Raw genomic sequence first — 21,899 nt, 5'->3', positions numbered from 1 at the left:
TGTTGATGAGATTCTTTCTGTAGTGAAATTAACTTGACTTATGACAGCATGTAGCCCTGTTTGGAAAACAGAGCTTTGTATATTCAGTCTAGACTTCACTAATTTTAGTTTTCTTCTCTCTCCACCAGTTTGCTGTTTTGTGGTTCACAAGAGGTGCCATGAATTTGTTACTTTCTCTTGTCCGGGTGCAGATAAAGGACCCGACACTGATGTAAGTAGCCTGGAAACGACTGTTTTATGTTGATGAGGGTGTTTCCGAGTTTGATGTTCTTAATGGCTGAGCTGCTGTTGTCCTGGCACACACTGTTAATGGGAAGACTTACCAGTTCGTTTCATATAACTTTGGCTTTTACTAATGAATAGATTTACAGTCCTTTTGAATCCTGGCAGGACCATCCCAGGCTCAGAGGAGAATTTCCTGTTAACCTTGTTTGTACTCTTCAGCTCTGGGTGGCACAGTAGCTAAATCTACCGGATTTATAGTGGTAGCTTTCACAAACACAAGGCAGTTTATTCTGGAAAATGTTGACACATTTTACAGTGAACATAAATCGCCCTTCAGTTTATTTGTAAGGTCGATTAACTAGTAGGGCTCTCATGCTTTTGGCCGATGTAACAAACTGTCCCTAGTTGGTTTCATGGGATCCTTGCTGCCTTTCATTAGGTATTATAAATGCTCCTGGTGACTTGAATAATTCAGCGTCTGTTTCCCTGAACAGATGATCTCTGAAACTGCCCACATGTGAATACCTCATCTCTCTGATTTGTGACCTGACTCTGCCTGTCTCTGCTGAGTCTCTCCGTTGCATCCCTTGTTGGCTGAAAAGCGGGGTCGGCAGAGCAGAGTGGGCGTTTGGGGGCGGGGAAGGCACCAGTGCCTAAAGTACATCCAGTGGAGGGAGCTTGAGCTCTTACATGGAGAGTCATGTTTTTAACTGAGAAAGAAATTGCAGGGTAGGCCCGGGAGAGTAGGCATTTCTGGATGGCGTGTGCTGCGCCCCTTTGGCCACTAATACTGAAATGATTTGCTCCAAGTGATTCCTACCTTTGGTGCTGGGTCTCATTGTTCTGGGTGGTTTTTGTGGTTTTTTGGGTTTTGTTTTTTTAAGGCATTCCGAGTGGATCATCTTGCCTTGAGGGAGATTACAGAGGTAGAAGAAAAGAAGTTATAGGCCAGGAGAGAGCTCTGAGGAGCCCCATCCTGCAGATCGGGTGGGAGAGGAAGGAAGGGGGCCGGGAGAGGCCAGCAGGTGAGAGGCCAAGTTCACGATTCCCGAAAGGGCCTGTCGGCCAGCTCTGGTCGCATCTGTGATCTTACTCTGAATCCTCTGTTGGCTCCTAATATTCCGCGTAGATGGTAACGCACATCCGGATTCGCACAGGACAGACATGCTCACCTCGGGGAGCCTTGGGTGATGCCGTTTATGCCTGTTAACTATCTTCAGCAGCTCCTTTCCTGCTCAGAATTTTTTTTTTAAACACCTTTATTGGAGTATAATTGCTTTACAATGGTGTGTTAGCTTCTGCTTTATAACAAAGTGAATCAGTTATACATATACATATGTCCCCATATCTCTTCCCTCTTGCATCTCCCTCCCACCCTCCCTATCCCACCTCCCTAGGTGGTCACAAAGCACCGAGCTGATCTCCCTGTGCCACGCGGCTGCTTCCCACTAGCTATCTACCTTATAGTGTAGATATACACATATAGTGTATATGTGTCCATGCCACTCTCTCACTTTGTCACAGCTTACCCTTCCCCCTCCCCATATCCTCAAGTCCATTCTCTAGTAGGTCTGTGTCTTTATTCCCGTCTTACCCCTAGGTTCTTCATGACCTTTATTTTTTTCTTAGATTCCATATATATGTGTTAGCGTACGGTATTTGTTTTTCTCTTTCTGACTTACTTCACTCTGTATGACAGACTCTAGGTCTGTCCACTTCAGTACAAATAATTCAATTTCGTTTCTTTTTATGGCTGAGTAATACTCCATTGAATATATGTGCCACATCTTCTTTATCCATTCATCCGATGATGGACACTTAGGTTGCTTCCATGTCCTGGCTATTGTAAATAGAGCTGCAATGAACATTTTGGTACATGACTCTTTCCTTTTTTTTTTTTTTTTTTTGCGGTACGAGGGACTCTCTCTGCTGTGGCCTCTCCCGTTGTGGAGCACAGGCTCAGCGGCCATGGCTCACGGGCCCAGCCACTCCGCGGCATGTGGGATCTTCCCGGACCGGGGCACGAACCCGTGTCCCCTGCATCGGCAGGCGGACTCTCAACCACTGAGCCACCAGGGAAGCCCACATGACTCTTTCTGAATTATGGTTTTCTCAGGGTATATGCCCAGTAGTGAGATTGCTGGGTCGTATGGTAGTTCTATTTGTAGTTTTTTAAGGAACCTCCATACTGTTCTCCATAGTGGCTGTATCAATTTACATTCCCACCAGCAGTGCAAGAGTGTTCCCTTTTCTCCACACCCTCTCCAGCATTTATTGTTTCTAGATTTTTTGATGATGGCCATTCTGACCGGTGTGAGATGATATCTCATTGTAGTTTTGATTTGCATTTCTCTAATGATTAATGATGTTGAGCATTCTTTCATGTGTTTGTTGGCAATCTGTATATCTTCTTTGGAGAAATGTCTATTTAGGTCTTCTGCCCATTGACTTTAGACTATACTACAAAGCTACAGTAATCAAGACAGTATGGTACTGGCACAAAAACAGAAATATAGATCAGTGGTACAGGATAGAAAGCCCAAAGATAAACCCACGCACATATGGTCACCTTATCTTTGATAAAGGAGGCAAGAATATACAGTGGAGAAAATACAGCCTCTTCAATAAGTGGTGCTGGGAAAACTGGACAGGTACATGTAAAAGTATGAGATTAGAACACTCCCTAACACCATACACAAAAATAAGATCAGAATGAATTAAAGACCTAAATGTAAGGCCAGAAACTATCAAACTCTTAGAGGAAAACATAGGCAGAACACTCTATGACAAGCAAGATCCTTTTTGACCCACCTCCTAGAGAAATGGAAATAAAAACAAAAATAAACAAATGGGACCTAATGAAACTTAAAAGCTTTTGCACAGCAAAGGAAACCATAAACAAGATGAAAAGACAACCCTCAGAATGGGAGCAAATATTTGCAAATGAAGTAACTGACAAAGGATTAATCTCCAAAATTTACAAGCAGCTTATGCAGCTCAATAACAAAAGAACAAACAACCGGCTCAGAATTTTATCCTGTTTTGGCTGATCGCTGTGGCCACCCTCCTCCCAGCCTGGGGCCAGGTGCAGAGCGTTAGCAAAGAGCGTTTCGCTGTGAAGCGCAACAGAAGGCGCCCCTGTGATCCGCCGAGTCCCCCGAGTTCGGCCCCTGCTCATCTTTGTGTGTGTTGACTTGCCTCACATTTTAATATATTCAAAATTTAAGTTACGAGATGAGCTTTTATTGAATCTGAGAGAAAAAGAAGTGGGTGAGCTATTAAAAAGGTACAGAATAATGGGCCAGTCCTGCCTGTCTGATCAAAAAGGATTGTGCATTCTTTTCCACGGGAAACTTTTGCCTTTTGGTCCTTGGCATCCAGAGACTGTGACTGTGGCTTTCTGGAGCCAGGGTGTGCGATGTGACTTCCGTCTGTGTGCGGGACAAATTTACTTATTGAACAAACCTGCAGGCTTCCCAGACTGAACTCACCAGGGAAGTAGTTGGAAGAGCATGAAGGTGTCAGGACATAAAGCTGAGCTGAGGATGGGGAATACATTTTAAAATCATGGGATTATAGAGCTGGAAGGGGTATTAGAGATTTTTCTAGGTTGACTTTATTTTTTAGATGTGGAGACTGAGGCATATTAAAGAAAGAAAATGAAATGAGCTGGGGCAGTGTCCTGATGCCCTGGAATACCTGGTAGGTTTGTGGCTGATTCTTTCCAGGGTGTCAGTTGTGAAGGGAAGGAGAGAGGGGTCCCTGGCCTGGTCCTGTGGTCAGCGGAGCACGTTGACAACCTGCTACCTGGTTTCATCATTGAAAGTTCTGTTCAGATGTTTAGAAGAGCGCTGATGGGGATGAAAAAGACCAGGTCAAAGGATGGAAGGATCAGGAACAGGGAAATCTAATTTAAAACTACCCTAAGCGTTTGTTCCCTGAAAATTAAAGAAATTCAAGCTTTTTTCAAACCGCAGTGTCTGTGCACTGGGCTCAGCGGACCCCAGAGCATCCACGGGGGGGGGGGGGGGGCGAAGGAAGCCACAAATCTTGTGAAATCCACAGAGACTGTACCTGCTCTGCCATCTTCAAGAGGAAAGGAACGGAAAATAATGGAAAATAACCTAGTGGTACCCGGATTACAGGAACCAGATGTGAAGGGAGTTAAACATTCTTTTGGGACTTCCCTGGTGGCGCAGTGGTTGGGAGTCCGTCTGCCGATGAAGGGGACACGGGTTCGTGCCCCGGTCCGGGAAGATCCCACATGCCGCGGAGCGCCTGGGCCTGTGAGCCATGGCCGCTGGGCCTGCGCGTCCGGAGCCTGTGCTCCGCAATGGGAGAGGCCACAACAGTGAGAAGCCCACGTACAGCAAAAAAGGAAAAACAAACAAACAAACAAAACATTCTTTTGAGCGGACATAGTCTTCAGTCTCAAGGACCAGTCTGGTGGGAAGGATGCAGAAGTGCAGGGAACCTTGAGAAGAGGCTTCTGGGTTCAGTGGAAGGACCTTCCCCACCCCGCCCCCCCCAAAACCCCTCAGGCCATTCTCCCAGCCTCCCCACCCCCTCTGGATGAGCAGTGTTCTCTGGCCAGAAATACCCTCCCAGCATATCTACACATAAAAGCCATGATTTTTGAGACTTTAAGCGCAAGCCCGTGCACCCGAGGGGAAAAGAAGAGGGAAGCCTTTCAAAGACGCTGACGCGAGAGGTTGGCTGGTTCGCTCGCTGATGCTGCGGGTCCCCAGAGCCCGGCCTCGCAGCTGGGTGCGGGCATGCGGAGCCGCGGCCGGGCCCAGGACGAGCAGCGCACGCCTCACCTCACCTTGCGAGGGCGCTTTGAGTTGGTGCAGAATTGCGGCCTGCAGGTGTGCACCCCCAGAATGCAGCTCGGGGCCGTGCCCAGCACCCCTGCTCTGCGTCCAGGATTTTGTGAGAGGGTCCGCGTTTAGAAATACCTCTTCTCGCCCTCCCGCGCCCAAATTAAGACTGGAGCCAGGCCACGGCAGGTGGAGGGGGGAGTGTCACCTCGTTTGGCTTGGGGGCAGCGAGCCCTGTGACTTCGTGACTTCCGAAGGGACCAGAGCGCCCTTCTTCCTTCCGCTGCCGCTGGCCACCTGCCTTGATGGTTGTCCCGTCCCTGCTCTGCCCGGGCTGCGGTGAGGCCGGCCGGGCTGGGTTTGAGGGGGCCGGCTCGTCCTCAGGCCCCTTCCCTGCACTTTTAAAATTTTCAGCTCGAAGCCTTTGTCCTTCAGTCTGGAGCCCCTCCCTGTCCTTAGGACAACCTCTGTCCCTCGAGAATTGTGTCTCCTTGTGATTCCCCTCCTGCCAGAGGGAACACGAGGTACCTGGGTTTCCAGGGTGTGTGCACATGCTTCTGTGCGTGTGTGCGTGTGTATTAGCACTTTAAATCCTTGTTTTCCATACGTTGTTTTCTCTGCGCCTTCAGTGAGAAAAGCCACGAAGCGTCGCTTTTAGAGAGAGACTCACACCAATCTCAGTCCTGCTGTGAAAGACCATGTCCGGCCTCACCCCCTTCAATCTGTAAAAGTGTAGGGAGAGAAGAGTCTTACGTGATGTGTTTAAGATGACACAAGTGCTCAACAACTCTTTAAATGCAATCCTTGGGAAGTTTGCCCTGTGTGCTGGGTATGTGGACATTGGAGAAAGGTGGAGGGGGGTCTTTTGAAAGGCTTCAAGCCCTGGAGGTCATCAGCTTCCCGGAGTTTGGTCTGCGTTTAGCGTAGTCTCCCTGCCTTTATTCACCTGACGCATCCTCACCGGCCGGTGCCCCTGGCCTGTCCGGGGAGAAACGATTCCTGAAGGGCTTTGCTCTTCTTGTATCTGAGCCGTCCAATTGAGTCGAATTCAGGGGATTTAAAAACAACCTCCGGGGTCATTACTGAAGCTTCCCGGGTTGGGGGGAGCCTCCTCCGTGCAGGTGGCATCGGGAGGTGGCTGCAGCCGCCTGCATGTTTGCAAGAGCACAAGTGAGGAGATGAACCAGCTTGTTACAGGGCAGGGAAGCCTGCTTCTGATCTGGGTGCCCCTTCACGTCTGTGAAGCCCGTGAAACCGAGCCATCTGAAGAAGCTGAGCGCATCGACCATAAATGACTGACTCGCAGCCAAAAATGGGACCCAGTGCACAGCTTGCCGCAGAGCCGGAGCAGCCTCCGGAGGGAGCTGGACCCCGTGGGCAGCCGTGTGTCCCGAGAACTGAGCTGCCTGCTTTGCCTTTTGACAGCCTGCGAATTCTCTTGTTCTCAAGTTCTTCTCAGTGTCGTAGAAACTGAGCAGAGGAAAAAAGACTGCTAAGTTGTTTAAATTTCAGCCTTTCAAAGCTGCATTTATAACAAAACTAGAAACATGTAAAATAAATCTAGAAATAAATTTACTTAGTGGATCTTCTGTTTTCTGAAAGTGTGCTTTTACGTGTAATAGGGAAACAAGACCATTGTGTGAGAAAAACCCTGTTATACCCCAAACAGTTTTTACATTCCTGAACCAACAAAATGTGACTTGTAAAAGGTGCAGGCGCTAAAAAGTCGCATTTAAAATTCAGCAGAGGTACTTCCCAGGTGGCGCAGTGGTTAAGAATCCACCTGCCAATGCAGGGGACACGGGTTCGAGCCCTGGTCCAGGAAGATCCCACATGCTGCGGAGCAACTATGCCTGTGCGCCACAAGTACTGAGCCTGCGCTCTAGAGCCCGTGAGCCACAACTGCTGACCCCGTGTGCTCTAGAGCCCGTGAGCCACAACTACTGAGCCCACACGCCACAACTACTGAAGCCTGTGTGCTCTAGGGCCCGTGCTCCGCAACAAGAGAAGCCACTGCAACAAAGAGCAGCCCCTGCTCGCCGCAACCAGAGAAAGCCCCATGCGCAGCAATGGAGACCCAACACGGTGAAAAATTTTTAAGAAAAAAAGAAAAAGAAAAGAAAGTAAGGAGAAAGATTTCCCTCCCTTTCAAAAAAAATAAATGAATAAAATTCAGCAGAGTGAGGTAAAGAGAGTCTCAGAGAAGGAACTGGGAGCCCTGCCCTGCCGAGTCACCGAAAACCTTTCTAGGTCGTGGTTTTCTTACTCATCAATAGGGAGATTGAACTTGGTGATCTTTACAGTTGTCTTCAGCCCTAAGTAATATTCTGTCCCCTAAATGTTTATCGAGGGCTTCAAGCTGTGAAGATAAAAAGGTGATGGACAGGTCCTGCCCTCCCAGTGCATCCTCTCTGATGAAAGGATGCAGATCCTCACGCTGTAAGGTTGCATGTGACGGCTGCCATCAGTGGGGGAAGAAACAAGCTCTTGTTGAGTTTGAGTGGAGGGGAGAGTGCATCTCATGGAAGAATGAGGGAAGGCTTCCTGAAGGTGGTGACGTTTTTAAGATTTATTTCAATTTTTTTTTCAAGATGTTCTTTTAAAAACAAGTAGACCAGTATTTTTCTGTTTCTCCTGCTGGCTTAAGGGAGTTCATCCCTCACCAAGTGCTGCTACTCAGTGGTGTGTAAACTCAGGTGACACATCCTTGCAAGGGGACCCGTTAAAAGAGCACAGGCCAGGGCTGCCCTGGTGGCGCAAGGGTTGAGAGTCTGCCTGCCGATGCAGGGGATGCGGGTTCGTGCCCCGGTCCGGGAAGATCCCACATGCCGCGGAGCGGCTGGGCCCGTGAGCCATGGCCGCTGAGCCTGCGCGTCCAGAGCCTGTGCTCCGCAACGGGAGAGGCCACAGCAGTGAGAGGCCCGTGTACAGCCAAAAAAAAATAATAAAAATAAAAAAATAAAAGAGCACAGGCCAGAGAGACCCGCCATGTTCTGCAGATCCTGGTGAGATCCCCCCAGGTGAATCTCTGAGTGGAAGCTTCGCTGGTCCTGAAACCCCGCTCTGCACTCCTCACGTGCCATGCTGCCACGGGAAACCTGGAAAAGAAGTTATTTCGGGGAAGCAAACCCAACCCCAAGCTCCCGTGCTAATTCTGTGCTTCAGTGGGTGGGTTATTTTATGTACCAGATTCACAGTCACAGAAGTGTTTCCTACAAGGGAAGGGACTCCGGCTACTTTTGCACCAAATTAATTTAGCTGAGAATTAAAAATAGCCTCCAACACTTGCATCCCCACCTGCAGTTCTGATGCGCTCCGGGGGCCGTGGAGGGTGGGGCGTCCGTCCTCTTGATGCGCCAGTGAGAAGAGGGGGTGTGTGTGGTGTGAAAATAGAGAAGGTGCCCTGTGCGGGAACCAGGGGGCCAGGACCTGTTCTTGAGAGGGTCACCCCGGGGGCTTTTCAGCTTAATCCAATGGCTGAAGTTGCCACTGCGCGAATGTCTTTGGAACTCTGTGCTCAGAATGGCACATATGGCCAGCAGCTCATTCTTTTCAGAATCTCTCCTCTTGCCTGTCCCCCCGTCAGCCTTTGAGAGTGTGGTGTGATTGTTTAGGGGAAGCAGCCAAAAGCCCAGTGGAGCCAGCTCTGAAAAAGGGGTGTGGTTAAGGTGGGTGGTACCATTTTTGGTCAGAAAGCGGGTAAGATGATAAGGTAGACAGTGATTTTCTTGGGAAAATTATAAACTGTCTCTGACATGAGACTTGAAAAGCGACGTTTGTGCCTGAAGCATGGGAAAGCACGTAGGAATCGTTGCGTAGCTTCTCACGGACACTTTTAGTTAATACCCATATTCTAGAAAACTGTTGTCTACCTCGACGGTCATGCCTACACAGTGCATTCTTCATGGGGCCGTCCTCTGTCATTTCCCTTGGAAACCAACAGCCCGGTGCAGAGCCTGGCACAGAATGGGTGCACAAAGAATACTTATTGAACCAGAGAATGAGTGGATGAAGGTCTGATAACCTAATTTGGTCACCAGTTGTATTTACATGATCTTGAAATACTTGGCTAGTTTTAGCTACGCGTGAGATTGTTACTGACCTTGCCCAGAGCTTAGGAATGGATGTTTCATCAGCGTTATTATGTCACCTCGCAGGGTGGAAGCCACACCTGATGGGCTTTCCTTCTCTTTACAGTAGTCATTTCAAACCATGGTCTCAGCTATTTGGAGGTGAGTTTAAAAAATGGTGGATTTGGACAATAGCTTTTGACTGACTGGGGTCAGAAATTGGTGTGAAGGCTTCCTTATTTTTTCTGACCCGTACCAAGTGACTTAGTAATATCAGTTCATGATGTACAAACAACCAGATTAACCCGTGCCTGAGAACGGGAGTTGGGGCCACTGTGGCTCAGATCATTGGCAGCTCAGAGCTAGAAGTTCTGCTCCACAATCATGGCATCTTGGTGATGGTACCTGGTGTGTACTTAGCGTCTCTATGTCTGGTGCTTTTTCTGCTATTATTTGTAATCGTTAAATGGTCCTTGAGCGTTTATTTCATGCCAGGTGCTATGAGATGCAAAGGTTAAAAAAACCCCATGGTCTTTGTCTTCAAGTAGCTCATCCTTAGTGGGAAGTCATACCTATGAATCAACATGCTTATTTATTCAGATGGTTACTTCCGTGGATAACCCACATAAATGCACACGTTATTATCTTCATGGTACAGATGTGAAAATGGAGGCTCGGGGGTTAAGCGACCTGCCGGAGTCCAGCAGGAAGTGGTAGCTTTGACCCAGGTCTCTCTGCTTCCAACCCTGTTCTTCCCCTGGCGCCTCATGGTTGGTTAGTAGAAGCCAGCTTCAGGGGCAGGCTTTCTGTGGGCGAAGGCTCTGGTTTGGGGCTCGGGGTCTGGGGTCAGTGTGTCTATGAGAAATCTCAAAACAGTAAGACACTCGAGATGATAAAATCCCAAGATGTTAACGGGAAACGTCTTCGCCAAGAGGACTGGCAGCGCCCGCTAGTGAAGACGGCAGCATGTGGTGGGGCCAGCTGAGGGCCCGGGGCCATTTGGAGACTTGGTTCTGTTCTCAAGGAAACGGGGGGGTAGGGCTTCCCAGGACCCTGGGTTTCTGGAAAGATTCAGTGCAAGCGGCTGCACCCTAAGCTGAGAGCCGGCCCAGAGGGCTCTCGGCTTGTGCCAGAGCTTGTTCCTGGATTTTCATGAGTCATCTTTGTTCAGCTGAAGTAGGAGCCCCGTTCCATTAGCTGGTACCGTCCACCTCGGCTCTGCTTTTGCTGTTCAATAACTTGCCGGTGGGAGACTCAGGAGAAGTCTGTGGGCAGAAAGAAGTGCATTTCCTAGGGGATGGGGCAGGAAGGAAGACGGAGGGTTTTCTCGTTAGCATTGCCACTGTGACATTTCTTTATTTACAGTGAGAGCAAAGGGTCCAAAACGATGACAACAGTCAGTGAACCTACTTAGTAGGAATTCTGTCGAGGCCTTCGACGGTGGCCGAGAGAGATGGAACCAGCGGGAGAGTCGCTTTGCTGACCGCTGTTTATACTGTGTTGCCCCAGAAGCTGTGAGTGGACGCCCTTGATCATAGTCTGTTATGAGCCGGAGGTGAGATGGACAGAGGGAAGGTCAGCTGTTCTAGTCATTTCGCTTCATTCCACATCTCTGTTTATTTTTATAATCCAGCCTGTTCCCAAAACGCATTTATTTTGAGACTGACAGTCCAAGGGTGGAGAGCCAGGTTCTAAGAAGAACATCATCGCCATGACACGACCGCGCCTCTCTCCTGCTTCACATTTTCCCAGGGTTTCTACAGGGTCACACACGACAACTCCGCTGCCTGTTTGCTGTGGCTGTTGGTTGGTTCCCCTCCACCTTGACCTTTCCAGGGGAGGGTAGCACAGGTTTCTTACATAGTGGTGGCAGTTTTCCAAGAGGGCAAGGCTTAGCGCACTTACACATTATATGTCCTGATGTCTCACGACCAAAGCAAGTCACATGACCAAGCTCAGGGTCCCTGTGAAGGTAGATTAGTTCGGGGTTCTCCAGAGAAACAGAACTGATAGGCTGTGTATTTGTGTGCACAGGTGTACGTGTGTGCACAGGTGTGGGTGTGCGCACACGGGTGTGTGTGTGTTTCCCACAAAGAGATTTCTTATACAGAACTAGGTCATGAGACGGTGGAGGCTGGCAGGCATTTAAATGTTAATCTCATCCAAAAACACCCTCCCAGAAACACCCAGGCTAATGTTTGACCGAATATCTGGGCACCCCATGGTCCAGTGAAGTTAACTAAGCACAGCATTATCCATCGCAGGGGGACAGGGCACAGGTGTGGCCCTGGGAGGGCTGGGCCGCTCGGGCCATTAGCTTAACAGTTTACCACAGGATGACTTATTGTGGTTGTGTTGTGATGTTTTCTTTCCCCTGAACCTCACCCATCTCTGTATTCCCAGTGCCTCGTATGATTTCTGACTCACAGGTGATCATGAACGTGTGTTGCAAGAGTGAATGGAAGAAAACATGAAGTCTCTGATCCCAAAATAAACTAAATATCTGTAAAATGTTTCATGAGATTCTCTCAGATCAGTACCAGCTGTTTCTTGATCTTAAATTAGTCTTTAGGGAGTGAATTTCCTTTAGAAAGTTTTTTTTCTACCTGTGTCGAGAGAATCTTCCACGTTTGAGGAACTTACGCAGGATGCCCATTGCACTGTGCTTTGCTAAACGTATGACCAGGATTTGTAACTTGGTGAACGTTCTTCGGGTTAAATGTTGGTGGGGAAAGAACCTGTTCAAAGGAAATGCTTGCTTTGTCGACTGCATGTTTTGGATTTGTGTTCCTTGAAGTCACTGCTAATTGTACGGTTAATCTGGAGAGGTTTGTAACGAACCACAGTTCAAGAGGAAGAGAAGTGGTAAAGCTGAGGAGTCAGGAGTCTTTGATTTCTTTCCAGTTTGAACTCAGAGGTGCGTGTCTAAGACATGCCTCGCTGTGCCAGGGTAAATAATCCTTGCGGAAGTCATAGAGGTTGCTGTCTCACGCTCAGGAGAGATTTGTATTGTTATGAGATTGCTGTATGAAAGAATATTTTGAAATGCACAGCCTACACACTGTTAACAATGGTTGAGGGTTTTTTTTTTTCCATGTCATAAAAATCCCTAAGACAAATACCTTTCAGAAGGCAGTGTGCACGTTGCTTGCTGTCTGTAACCTCAAGTCCCTAGCCTGTCCCTCCCCACCTCTTTTTCAAGGCAGGAAGCTTTGGAGAGTCAACATGGGGTAGAAATTTCATACCTGAAAATGATACTTTCCGTGCAGGAGGGTGATTTTAGGTTTCTAAGATATGAAGCTGTATGATGACTCATTTGTTCTTAAGCAGGTCGTTCTCCCGTTACTAAAATTAATCACAAAAGACCAGGGAAGCTTGAACAAGGGGAGTTCACACAGCAGGTCTTACAATTAGAAAGGGAGGCCTCTTTCCTTCTGCATTTGCGAAGGTTGAATGGTGCACCGAGGTTTTAGGTAATTCATGTTAATCAGGGTTTTTTTTTCATTACAAATCTGTAATTTAGAGTAACTGAAGGTACAGAGCTGGAAGCGAGGAAGAAAAGTGACAAGTAGAAAATTTAAAAAGGAATCAGGTGCATGTGTGAAGCAGACCTTCCTGCAAGTCCACGTGCCCACCGTCTGCTTGCAGCTACGTGCTTTGGTTTGGTCATATTCTCACTTACTAAACGCCTGGTCATCCAGGAGCCCAAGGATGGGAGAGTCCGATGAAATAACCTCTGGAAATGCGTGCAGTTTGCCGAAGAGCATCTTGCTGTGTCTGCTCACGTCTGCTCCTGTCCCCTCCAGTTTCTCCCCTAGGCAGCATCCCCAGTGGTGTTTGGCAGGTATCAGGCAGGTCACATCATTGCACTGCTCTTTCCACACCCTGCGGTAGCCTTCCTTGACCTTTACAGTGAAATGCAAACGTCTTACTCTGGTCAACAAAGCCGGTGGTGACTGGGGTCTGGTTCCTGTCCACCTCACGGACAGGACAGGCTAATAAGCTAATTTGCACCTGAGGGCTTTAGCACTGGTGGATTCTTGTGCCCGGACCTTCACAACGCTCATTGATACCATACCGGTCTCTGCTCAGGTGACTCCACAGAGAGGCCTCTTCAGCTCCCACCCTCCCCTCTCCATTGTCCATTAGCGTGTCCTCCTTATGTGCCTTTGATGGTCCTTGTCACCCGGGAAACCGTGCTATGTATTTGTCACTTGACTGCTGTCTGTCTCTTCCCCCAGCGTGAAGCACCGTGCGAGGAGGGCTGTTGTCTCACTCACTCTTCTATTTGACCTAGAACTGTGTCTGCCACGTACTAAGTGCTCAGCTAATATTTGTTGCCCAGATGAATGTATGTGACTTTTACAAGAGAGGTGAAAAAATCTTACAGGGTTTTGTTTGTTTCCTTCCGATAATGTAACTGAAAGGAACTGTCCTAGGATCGTGGAGATTTTTCCTTTTCTGTGACTGTAATGCCATACCATGTGATAGTCAGCTGGCCATGCCAGGTGAGCCTAAGGCCTACTGTGTGATTGCACTATCTCCCTGACAACCAAAAAAGCATGTTCTTCATAATCTTAACGTTAGGACTCTGTGGTCTATAAAATTCATTAGAAAATGAAATGTATACGATCAGTCTTACTGAAGCAGAATACCCAGTTACCCACCAGATTCTGAATGTCAGCCATTCTAGATCACTACCATAAGTCTTGAATTTGAAACCTTGAGAGTAATTTATACCTAATAGGATCTTAACGTTGAAGATTAGGGTGTGGCTGTATATTGGCTTGAGCGCAGCGTCCTCTTAGATTTCCCTCTGCAGTCATCAGTTTCTTTTACTGACAGTCTTGTGGGCGGTGGGGAGTCGTTAAGTCAATTGTGATACATCCGTGCAATAGCACAGGTGCAGCCGTTAAGAAGGAGATTATAAAGACACAGAGATGCTTGTGTGATGCTCCGTGCAAAAGCTAAACGTGAAGGTATTGCTGTGGTTATAGGACTGTGACCGAATTTACGTGCGGAGGGGCAGGGCTACAAAGGACCCTGGGAAACCGAAATCATGATCATTTGATTTTTAAGATGATTCGACATAGATTATTTTTCTGGATTTAATCTTGTTGGAATAGTACAATTTTTGAAAAGCTCTAATTGGCATATTTGCCCCCTCTAGAATCTCTTCCACGAAATTCTTTTGAAATGTGACCAAGTGCTGTGGTCTCCCAGGACGTCACCTGAATGGAGCAGACCCACCCACCTGAGAAAATTCTATGCCCAGCAGTGTGCTGGCAGAGCTGTTTGCTGCAGACATCTGGGCTGCCACAGGCTAAGTGTATCCGTTTGCAACACGGGTAATAGAAAACCTGGCCAAGCAATGGTTTGAACTAAATAGGGGTTTTGTTCTCATGTAACAAAATGTCTGGACTGGGAAGTCTGGGGCTCACGTGGCATCTCCAGGACTCCATAAGGACCCAGCCTTTCAGTTCAGCCTTCTTATCGTGTGGCTTTCGTCCTTTCATCCTCATCTTTGTTGTCCTGGTTGTAAGACGGCTGCTCCATCACCATCCCTTCCAGGTTCCACGCAGGAGGAAAGAGAAGGGTGAAGGTCAAAGCACAGATGCCTGTTGAGTCTACTCCCTTTTAAAGGATTCCCCATGAAACCCAATCTGACAACCTCATTTACATCCTGTTGGCCGGAACTGTATCACACAGCCACTCCTACTTGGAAAACCGTGGGAGTTTTATTTTGTTTTGTTTGAAGCTGTGGGTGTATTTCTGCCCAGAGCAAGGTCAAGGTAGTTCAGTAACAAAGAAGAGGAGAATGAATATCGGATAGGCAGGTAACAGTGGATTCTGTGTTGAAGTTGCCGAGGGTACGTTGCCTTCTAGACGTAACCGCCTTCACCACCCGGGGTGCGATGCGCCCTTTTCTGTACCACTGTTGCTATGACTTTATCTCGGTGGTACAGGAAGGCTTCTGTTATGGACATGGTGTCATGAGGGGTTTTCAGATACAGTCGAATTAACTGAGTTTCTTGATCTGTTGATGATAGGAAAAGGAGACAGGAATGAGGAAGTCTTGTGATAAGTTCTTTTTTTTAGCAAGACTTTTCTGAAAAACAAAACAAAACTTGTTCTTTCTGTTGGTGACAGTACTTCTAAGTTATCTTGTGAGGAGCATTTTTTGTTTTGATAATGAAATATTTTGAGATTCCATAATTGTGTTGATTCAGTCATAATATTCTTGTTACATAGTAGTTGCTGATAGTGAATAATAAGGGTTGATTGAAGCAGAGAGGGTATACCAGTTGCTCACTGTTCATGGAAGCAGCTTCTTTCATTCAGAGCAGCAACAGCATCCTCCATAGGTATCAGACATCGTTTGGAGTATGAAGTGCAGGATGGACAGCAGGTATTAAGGAAGGTGTTGAGAAACTGGGATGAGCAGGAAACCACAGGACAGAGACCCGAAAAGCAGTCAGGAATGTTCAGCGTGAAGTAAGGGGTAAGTTGTAGGCCTTGATGAGCAGTGGCTTCTAGCCTAGAAAGAAGGGTGGGCTTATCTTTGGAACTCCAAGGGACCGACCCGCCCCGATGACTAGGTGTTATAAGGCAGAGTGGAGTGTAAACTCCAAGAACTTCCAAGGAGCGGACGTTACTAACCATAGGAGAGGGGAGCCCAAGAAGGGTAACCGAGGGCTGCGTGTCACGTTCTTCCGAAGGAGCGGTGATGGCTCCCGTGCATGCTCTAGAGTTTGTGATGAGACTTGGAAGGATGCTGGGTTTTCTCTCTGGAATGCCTTCCCCCATGGCGCCCGGCCAGTCCCTAGTCTTCCTGTGAGGACCACATAGGGCATCTCTTCTCTCAGAGCCTTTCCCCGACCATCCTTTCTGTCTCCATGGACTCCCCCCCGCCCCCTGCCCCATATTCAGCTGCTCCTTTAGTTCCCCTGCACATCCCTCGCTGGAGACACTCACAACCCTGTGCTGTCACTGTCTCTGCCCGTAGGTGGCTGTCCCTTGAGGGCAAAGCCACCTTTCACCTTCCTGTCTTCTGTGCTTACCCAGAATCTGGCAGTCTCACTGGCTGTCAGACATTTATTTTATTTCCGCCTCATCCATGAAAGGAAAGCAAACACGAGCAGAGGCTGGTCACAATAGAAGAGGACAGTGTGATGTTTTCTTCTCTCATATGTGTTTATAATGTGATTTAGTTATAACACACACCGCTGTGCGTTGTTTTCAGTGTGTGGCTTGGTAGATTATCTGAAGGGCCTGCTGGAACTCTTGTTTCGTAAGATACTTCCCATTTTAATTGTATTGGGGGAAATTACGGGTTTTTGGAGTTTGCTTTTAGCTTGTGAATGAACATGACTTATTCACCATAGCATTTGAATTACGAGCATTCCCCTGTTATTACTCCCTGAGAGGTTTGGTCTATTTCTACTAGACTCTTCTAAGGGAAATTGATGAACCTAGTAACCTGATTCCAGATCTCCTGAAATTTGGCACATGGATGGTGGCTATAGTGTTCTGAATCCGTTCCTATTGGACGTTTAAAAATAGTCACGTCATTAGGGAATATGTTCAAGAAAAAAAGATTTTAACCCCAAATCGAATGACCAGATCGTTGTTTTTAGTCTCTTAAACTGGGTATGCATTTGGGTAGCAAAGGCTCTGAAGAGCCTTCTGTACTCTCTTCCTTTTCTTTCCTGTGCGATGCTGCTGTTGTCATGGAAACAGATCTTGGAGTTGCTTTGTTACACAGTGGAAGGGACTCCCTGGTATGGAGAGTTACTGCAGGTCGTATCAACACAGAGCCTTTATTAAGTGTCGTGCTACAGTGCATATTGTATGAAACATGGAGCTCTGTGTTCTTTGGAGCTTACACCACAGAAGACATAACTCTGACACCCATAAAACACAAAACAAACAGCAGAGTCCTAAGCCTCAGGAGCCTTGAAAAAGTACAAGCAGCAGGCACGCGTCATTTCTGTTGCAGGTGATGTGTTATGTCCGTGGTCAGGACAGGTCATCACTAGACGTCCAGTTAGGGTTAGCTTGTTGAGAAAAGAGGCTTGGGAGGTTTGAGTGGTCCAGGAAAGGAGCAAGCCAGAAGCTAAAAGGATTGTTGGAAATTCCCCACAACCGTTTAGAGGTAGAAATTGGATCCTGAGATGGGAATCAGCTGCGCCTAATAGTCTGAACGCTTGGAGGCCTCCAGGTTGTAAGGTAGCCCCGTCAGGTATCCCGAGAGGGTATTTTGTGTTGTGTTGATTGGGGTCGAGGGGAGTGAAGCAGTCGAAGGAGCGGTGGACTCCCGTGGCCCCGGGTGTTTGTCTCTTGCCTTCTAGCTTCCAGCAAATACCATCACCTCCCTGGGCCTCAGGTTCCTCGATCACCTTTCCATTGGTCATGCTCCCGTCAGTTGTACTGAGTTTGAACTGGGGGCCGATGGCAAAGGCCCTTGGCCCCTGTGCTCATTTCCTTCTAAAACTTCAGGTGTCCAGAGTTGTTATTTTTAAATGTACTTTTTGCTTGGGCTGCAGAAACAGTTAGCCACACTCTAACGCTAGTAGCCTGCACTCTTATTCCTAAGTGACTGCTGACTTCCCAAGAGACTTGCCCCCAGACTTAACAGGAAAAAGTCTAACGATCCCAGTACCACTTGCAACTGCTATTTTAGGCACCCTGAAATTCTCCGGGGTCTGCGTGGAGTATTTTTTTTAAACTGCAGTGATTTAGAAGTCTCACACCATGGCATCCCTGGTGCGGTAGGAGACCGGGCCCTTAATTTATGAGATGCTTCAGGTGCTGTGCGCCGTGCAGCAGTCGGGACTCTTGGGGGGCTGCCCCCCGATACAAGCCAGACTGTAGCTTCAGCTAATTTTGATTTGGAAATTGCCTCCTAAAAAGAAAAGTCCTAAGAATGTTTGACATTTACGGGATTCTGCAGCAGTTGGCGGTTTCTCTAGCAAGTGTGTTCACGGACCTTGAAAGAATTTGGCGATCGCTAACTCATGTTTTTATATAGTGGAGGAGTGCAGATATAGTCCTGATGGTACACTGTAGTGGTGGGTATAGAGAGGATAATGGCTGTCAAAGTCAGAATTCTCATTTCTTTAGTCTATAAACATGTTTTCAGCTTCCAGATATAAACTCATCTATAAGGATAATAGCAGTGCGTGAGCACAGAATTTTTTCTCTCATTTCTCAGTTGCTTTTCACTTACTTTTCCTTAATAAGTACTGTCTCTAGGATCTCAAAATATGGTATAAATTGACAAGCTGAGGTTCAACTGTTTTTCCTCTGGAAAATTGAAATGCGATTTGACCCCTCTTTTTTGGTTAATTAGGACAGCTAACAGTAAACATCCAGTTATGCAGTGACGAATCTAGCCTGGCTCAATCTGTATCCTCTAAGAAGTCCTAAGTTACAAGGCTGTGTTGAAAAGAAGGCCAGTCTGAGACAAATTTAGATTTCATGTAAAGAACAAACTCCTCTCAACTTTACCGATGGACACTGTGTGTGTAAGAAAAGAAACAGGGTCAAGAATTGTTTCATCCCTTTTCTCTGAAAGGCGAGAAGGGAAACGGGGAGACCTGGTTTCTACTTTTAGAGCAGGCGTCAAAATACTGAATGCTCTTTGAAGTAAAATATTCAAGTGAGGAACGAATGGAGGAACTCAGATTTAGCTCTGAAAGAACCCTGCTTGCAACTCATGGCCCCTTTAGCTACGTTCAGCCTCTCATTCCTCCCTTGGCCGTATCTCAGCTCCCATTATGCATGACTGGAACACGGGGGCTTTCTCTTGGTCTGGACTGGAAAGCCCCTCGAGGTGTCCTGTGGGGAGCCGCCGGGGTCCCGAGGTGGGCATCCTCCCGGTGCCGGCAGACTGGGAGCTCGAGGAGGAGCACAGGCACCACGCTTGGGAGGAGATGATGGACGTCGCGGGACAGCGGGTGCCCTGGGACCGAGCCCGTGAAGCTGGCTGTGGCAGGACAGAACACCCACACTTGATGAGCCCCCTCCCCTCCTTTCTTTTGGCTGCTTGCAATTTCTGTGCTTATTTCCTTTTAGTACCATTGAGTGATGTCCCTGAGTCTGTCCCAACTCTGCTAGGCAGAAAGGAGCTCCTGCTGCTAGTGGAGCCCAAAGGAAAGAACTGCATGGGGTGGAGGCGGAGAGCAGGAGGGACTGAAGCGGGAGAGACAGCCCGGAGCAGCATGAAGCTTGGGGCCGACGGCGAGCTCGTGCTTGTGGCCTCCTGCAGAAGCTCAGTCCTTACTAGGTATTATATTTTTTAATTACAGAGGGGCTGGGTTAGTCCCTTACAGGTGGTTTGTGCTAAACCCCACGGGGCCCTTTGTAGAGGGAGGAGGGACCAACTGCTCAAAGTGAACTAGAAGGATGCTGTGGGTGTTTCATGATGCCCGGTCTACTGGCCGTAGCAGTGAAAACCATAGCATCTCTTCGGAACTTGGGCGGAATGGTGTGAGCCTGAGTCGGTGGGTCTGTCACGGGCTGACACGTGTGGGTGACTCACTGAAGAAACAAGTCAGGCCCCCAGAGAAGGCCGAGAACGCTTTTCACTCGTCAGACCCGCTTAGTGGGGCCTTGAGCTCTGCTGCCGGCCCGGGCTGTGGTGTCGGGACCCTTGGCACCGCTTCCGTGTGAATTCTGTCACTGCTTCTGGAAGAGCGGTCTGCTGCTCTCTGGTTCCCACGAGCATCCAGAAGTGGTGGTGGAGGATCCCAGTGGGCAGGACTGAGTACAGGAGAACGGGCAGCGCTCCCTGTGGCGTGGGCGACCCGAGCCACCGGAGCAGAGGTGGCCAGGTGGGTTTGGCTCGGGGTCTAGGCTCGCCATCAGTCCGGTCTCGGTCCATCAGTGTGGGGCGGTGACCCCAAGCCTGGCTGCACATCTGGGTCACCTGGGGTGCTTCCCCAAATGCATTTCCTGGACCCCCTCCAAACTCAGGCAGGTCTTAGTCGGGAAGGACCAGGCCTTAGGAAAAGAAAACTTTAGAGGCAAATAGTCCTGCTGTTGCACCTCAGCTCCAGACACGCTTACCAGTTGTGTGACCTTGAGCAGGTCAGTGAACCTCTCCAAACCACCGTTCCTTTATCTGTGTGCAGAGGGTAAGCAATCATACTTGACCTATAGAATTTTGGGATGAATTCAGTGAAATAACGCATGTAAAAAGCTTATTAGCTCATGGCCCGTCACATAGTAATGACTCAGTAAATGTTAGCTGTTACTGTGCTTCACCAGAGTGTGCATCTGCTGCTCGGTACTGTGGGAGTGTGTAAAGGAATTAGGAAGAACACGCTCCCTCCTCTGACGAATATTCGATGCAGGTGGATGAGACAAGCAAATGCACATGCAGGTTGCGTGAGCTTTGGGAGAAGGGAGTACTTTGTGATGCAGTTCAGATTGCTGGCAGATGCTGGAAGGAGAGAGTCTGGACCTGGGGGTGGGGATGGGGTTCCGGGGTGGTGCCAGTGGAAGCAGAGAAGGCGGTGACTCTGGAGACGTTTCAGAGTGAGCGTCAGAGGGGCCTGTTACCAGCAGAACTGCCTTCTGATGATGGCGTTGTATCTAATTCAAGACTCTGACTAATTGCTATTTTTAGTTGCTTGTGTTCAAAAGCTTGTTTATACCTCTGAAAACCGTCAGCTGGGTGTAGTGCAAGGAGCTTAACGCTCAGTCCAAACTCCTGAAATCTTGTCCGCTCTCTGCCCCTGACTAGCTTCTGAGGCCTCGGCTTCCTCGTTGTGGGGACGGGCAGGAGGGCCAGCAGCTGTCAGGGGTCTGGGGCCCCAGCACGAACCATCGTTCAGCAAATACATCTCTCGCACTCCCCTTCCAAGACATTTATTGCACAGCCTTGCTTTTCAGTTCCTGGTGCTACGGACCACCCATTGTTCGGTGGAAGACTTACGTGTTTCGCTCATTTGCTGGTTGAGGTTCACATTCCTTTAATGTCCACAGAGATGGACATTTCCTCTTAGAAAAGCATTTTTGTTCAGTTTGGATTATACAGAAGGTGTACGTCATCATGCGTTTGTTTGGTGTCTGGTCTCAACAAGCTGTGACTGTCATTTTGGAAGACGGACGTGGGAGCATCTTGGCGTGCCATTTCTCTGCTCTAGTTCTACCTAGTGGTGGCCCCTGACTTCTAAGCCGTTGACTTCAGCTGACCCGTGTTTATAAGTTAGTGTTTTCCTGGGTGTCAGGGTCTAGCCCTTCTCATCTCCCACTGCGGACCTGATCAGTGACGTAACGTTCGACTCACACCCCCTGGGAGGCGCTCACTCTGCCTTCACAGATCTTCCTGTTTGTCTGCTGTGGACCAGGCACCCCCGCCCCCCCACGCACAGAGGATCCATCAGTGAACTAAAGAGACAAAGATCCCTGTGCTCGTGGAGTGTCTGTTCCAGGGCCATGAGCCTGGAAGTGTACCTGCCCTGTTGTCCCTGGTGTGGGGGGTGACCTGTGACAGGTGCCCACATCCTTCCTCCTTCATCCAAGATTCCTTCCCTCCCTGTTCTCTAGAGCCTCCCTCGTGACTGTGCAGGGGGACTGAGTCATGGAGGTGGCAGTGCACTTTCATATAGAAACAGTGGACCATGTGATCATCGGGTGTCTGTGGTACGCTGTGAAAAATGGCCGTGAACCCTGCCACGCTTGTCTCGAGCTTCCTCGTAACACGGTTGTGCAGACCTTCGGCCAGCAGGCGGAGTCCATCTCTCCGCTTTGACGAGTCCAGACTGGCTCCGTGACT

At 48.5% G+C, this 21,899-nt stretch overlaps 1 protein-coding gene across 1 annotated transcript in view; it reads left to right on the top strand.

Annotated features, from left to right (window-relative positions):
• The window catches only part of PRKCA (protein kinase C alpha), a 362,652-nt gene that overhangs the window by 150,119 nt on the left and 190,634 nt on the right, over nt 1-21,899 (top strand). Inside the window, exon 3 of the mRNA XM_082860689.1 lies at nt 129-211. Within this exon, the coding sequence (XP_082716815.1) occupies nt 129-211 (83 nt within the window). The remainder of the gene's footprint in view (nt 1-128; nt 212-21,899) is intronic.

Source organism: Leucopleurus acutus (genome assembly GCF_964270905.1).
Source record: "Leucopleurus acutus genome assembly, chromosome: 19".
NCBI classification, from domain to species: domain Eukaryota; kingdom Metazoa; phylum Chordata; class Mammalia; order Artiodactyla; family Delphinidae; genus Leucopleurus; species Leucopleurus acutus.
The sequence above is the reverse complement of the archived record's forward strand: the minus strand, read 5'-3'. Positions and strand labels throughout refer to the sequence as shown.